At 40.3% G+C, this 4262-nt stretch overlaps 1 protein-coding gene across 1 annotated transcript in view; it reads right to left on the bottom strand.

The window, feature by feature from the left end:
* Window positions 1-4262, bottom strand: part of CRK (CRK proto-oncogene, adaptor protein) — a 61638-nt gene that overhangs the window by 23265 nt on the left and 34111 nt on the right. The window contains exon 2 of the mRNA XM_019511332.1: window positions 2797-3332. Coding sequence (XP_019366877.1) covers window positions 2797-3332 — 536 coding nt within the window. The remainder of the gene's footprint in view (window positions 1-2796; window positions 3333-4262) is intronic.

Consider the following 4262-nt stretch of genomic DNA (forward strand, 5'->3'; position numbering starts at 1 on the left):
GGGTCGTTTGACCCCAGTACTCTTTCCTGCCATGGCAGGGGGTCGGAATTGATGATCTGCTCAGGTCCCTTCCGACCCTACTAACTATGAAACTGTGAATACTTACTAGTGTTACACGCACTACTTTTTTTTTTTCCATTTTTTTAACATTTTAGTTTTCATTATTACTTCCACTTAAAATTTCACTTGGCTAGGAAAGTCACTGGCTATTACCCATCCCTAATAAATTACAAGCATTTAATCTGTCAGTAAGTAGGGTTTTTTTTTTAAACAAAGCAGGGGTAATCAGAGGGTGCAAGGATACTCAACCCCCGGCCTATGGGATAGATCTGGCCTTCACAGCCATATCATCTGGCCCACAGGGCTCCCTACAGGTCCAAAAATTTTGAAGTGGGGGAGTGGTGGCAGAGTTAAATTGCTGTGCTGCTTTCCTGCTGCCAAATTCTTTCATCCTGTGGGGCTGGGGTGCTGCAGGCCCCCACCCAAGACATGAGACTAATCCAAGCTCAGAGGGCTGGACAGTGGCAGGACCGAACTCAATCTAGTTGTTGCAGGGCTGGGGTGGTGTGGGGCCCAGTCCGGGCATGCGGTTCCAGGCAGAGGCCCACGCAAGCCCAAACCAGCCTTCGAACTGGCCCCACACCACTTTGGCCCTGCAGAGCTGAAAGGTTGAGCACCACTGTTTAACAGCTACTATAACAACATACACAGTTAATTTTTAGATTAACACTTTACCCATATCCATCAACATTAAAATCACAGCTCTTATGAGATCAGGTTTAAAAAATTCTGCAAATGCTGTTTCAAATATTTTATCAAGCATAGCAAAACAAAACGTGACACCAAATGTAAATGGTCTCTATTAAAAACACACTCAAGGATGAATACTATGAAAAATATTTTTTATAATAGCTGTAACTTGTATAATATGTAGACCTATATCCAAATATCTCCTGCATACCACCGTTACTTTTAAAGATGATCAAGAGACAAAAATTACACGCGTCACAAACACAAGTGGGCAACCAAGCAGCCGATGAAATTAAAAATAAGTCCACAATAATGCACAGAGAACTGGGGGGAGGAGGTGGAAATAACCTAACCAACTACACACCGATCTGTTCTGAATTGACCATTTCCACTCAGTTACCATATCATGAAGCCACTATATTGTTTGATACCAAGTAAGAGGAGTAAGTTTCCATTTCCAGCATGGCTGAGGCCCACCTAGCCTCCTATCCAACAGGTACTGCCATCACCACGTTTTCTTGCTGAGGTTAAAGAAACAGTGGAGCCCTGCCTTCACTGCCCCAGTGGCCAGTAGAGGGACACCTTTACTATATAAATCCACTAGTCCCGGTCACCTCACTTCAAAAAAGATACAGTAGAACTAAAGCACTTGTAGAGAACAAAAGTGAACGGGACAATGGTTCCAGGTTAGACACAACAGTAAGGGGTGTAGTCTTTGGCTCAGGACATTAGTACGAGGGCTGTTAAGCAAGGGGGGGTGGGGGGCTTGAAAAGGGAACATTATCACTTTACAGTTCTCCTTTCTTATACTCTTCCTCTCAACTACCTGCTACTTGCCACTGTGGGAGACAGGATACTGGCTTAGGCGGGCCTTTGGGATGGCCATCGTCGCTGATATACACAGCAGCATCCCATGTTGTGCAGACCCTCAAAAGGATTGTGAATTAAGTCACACAGTCAAATTTGTTCTAGTCTTCAAAACTCACAACCCAGCCCTTCCTGGAGCTTTAATAGAAGAACACTAGCTTTAATTTGAGAAGGGCAACACAAGAACATTGCTTATAGCTTGGATCACAGAAAAATAGGATCTAAAAGAATCCATCCCTAAATTTTGTCAGCATGATCTACTACTACCAGGAACAAAAACTCTCAGCTAGAAAATCTAAGCCTTGTGGCTACAAAGAAAAGGCTTTCCAAGCAACACACTGACTAGAAGACATACAAATGAACATTGTAACCTTTCTAGACATAGTCCTACTTCAATTTAACATTTCAGTTAGCCACAGAAGTGTGCATGCAACAATCCATATAACAAATTAAGTTAAATACACAGTCTGTTCAGCTTACAATCTTGTCATTTGACAAGACGCAACTATTTGACAGTAGACTCAAGAAATTACAGCTCCTTTAAGAAGAATTCTGATGCATCAAGAACCCACTGCATCTAGTCTCAGTATCTCACACATGTGGGATTGATTAAAAAAAGACTTGATACACCCACATGTAAAACAGTGAACAAACAGGACACAGTGTGCTTCTACTTCAGTGAGGGATGTCCTACTTAAGACATTATACATGATCAGCATCACCTTAACATACTAAGAAAGATCACGTGGACATGTTGCCATTGAACCATCTTTTCTCTCTACCCCTCAGCTTGGGTTAGTAACAATTGGCCACGGGACATGTACAAAGGGTCAAACCAAAAGGTTTAGGAACTTCATTTTATCTTTGACCATAAAAACTTAAGAAGTAGACAGAAATGAGGAAGAACAGATGAGAAAGTAGTATCATGTTAGTAATGCCTGAAGTGAGATGGGTTACTGGTTCAGTGAATTTAGTATCTCAACTAACCCATGGCATAAAGCATCAGAACTCTCTCTGGTCATTTCAAACAGACTACATTCATGAAATACTTATTGATTTTACATGAAGAGCAGTATTACAGCACTTTCTCTCCCTCAATATCCTTAGCAAAGCTATCATGTGTTGAAAGCGAAATCCCTTGAACAGATCTCTTCTTTCTAAATTTTGCCCATTATGTACCTCCAAAGCCAAGGCTGTCTTGTCGTAGGCATTAGGGACTCGCTTCTGGATAACCCGAGCATAAATAGGGCCATTCTGAAGGTTAGGGAGCGGAGTGTTGATGCTGGGCTGGGCATAGGGCCCTGGCTCCGGCCCACCCAGTGGTTGTGGGTGGGAACTATCCTGGTTACCTCCAATCAGAGTAGATACTGAAGCAGAGGAAGGTCTATACTTCTCGACGTAAGGAACAGGTATCATTCCCCTCTTTCCTTCGCTGTCTTCTGCATTCCACCATTGTTCTTCAGGCTTATCCCGGATTTTCAGTATGTCTCCTTTCTTAAATGGAAGATCTTCCTCATCATTTCCATTAAAGTCAAAGAGCGCTCGCACATATTCAGCTTCTTCCTGTCTCAGGATAACCCCACTATTCTGCTTGGATTTGGAAACAGGTTCTATCAAGGTTGTAGTGTCCAAATAGTGTATTTTGTAGAATTCCAGTAAAGATGGCAATGAATCAAACTCTTGGTCACCTATTCGAAATCTGGTGGGATTCAACCCTGGAGGAAAAAAAAAAAAAAAAAAAAGAGTATATCCTCTCAAATATGTAAGATTTTTTTTGCTTAAAGAAGGATAAAATCTCTACATAAACCAATACATTTTTATATACGAATGGTCCGATAGAAAATGAAGGCACCGAAGTGTATTTCAGAACAACAGTTTCATCCTATCTAATATTTGCAGAAAGCCATTTTATTTGCTGTTGTTTCTACCAAGCAAAATCTTTTCTGCTTACTGACAGTTAACAGGGTTTACATCTACGTGGAAGAAACCTACAATTTTCAGTTTGACTGGCTGAGATGCTGAAGATCATTTCCTTCACTACCTTTTAGGCTGGAGCGTGGGCACAAAATCCATTCAGAGAAAATGGGATTTTTCTTTTTTTCTTTCTTTAAGTAGCTTGTCAAAGCAGGCAGTATATTGCCCTCATGAAAAAAAATGAAAGAAACACATTTCTTATTTTCAAGTATGATTTTTACCAAGTTCTTCTGAAGGAAGGAGAGTGTTTATTTCTCACTTCCTTGAATCTTTGACACATCAATATATACACATCCGGATATATTCAAATTCTCTCATAACTGTATGTGATTTTCATTTTCTAGTTATCAAATGTACAGTTATCCAATAAAGAATATGCAATTAAAATATGAATTTAGATACAATCCCAAGGTACAGAATGAAAACTGCTTTTTAAGAATACTTTTTCCTGTATCGCTGTTCTGAATGTCACCTCAAGTAAGCCATGCTGCAATTTGGTCAATTTCCATTATCAATATTATTTGGATGAAAGACTCATCAAGTCAGCGTTTAGAGACTAAATGTTACATATACAAAAACCAGTGGATTCCATCATTGTTGCCTGCAAAACAACTATTCTTCCTTTTATTAAGATGTGCCTTTTAATAGCAGTTACACACACATATATCATA

Source organism: Gavialis gangeticus, unplaced genomic scaffold, assembly GCF_001723915.1.
Source record: "Gavialis gangeticus isolate Ggan-Ray unplaced genomic scaffold, GavGan_comp1, whole genome shotgun sequence".
Lineage (NCBI taxonomy): Eukaryota > Metazoa > Chordata > Crocodylia > Gavialidae > Gavialis > Gavialis gangeticus.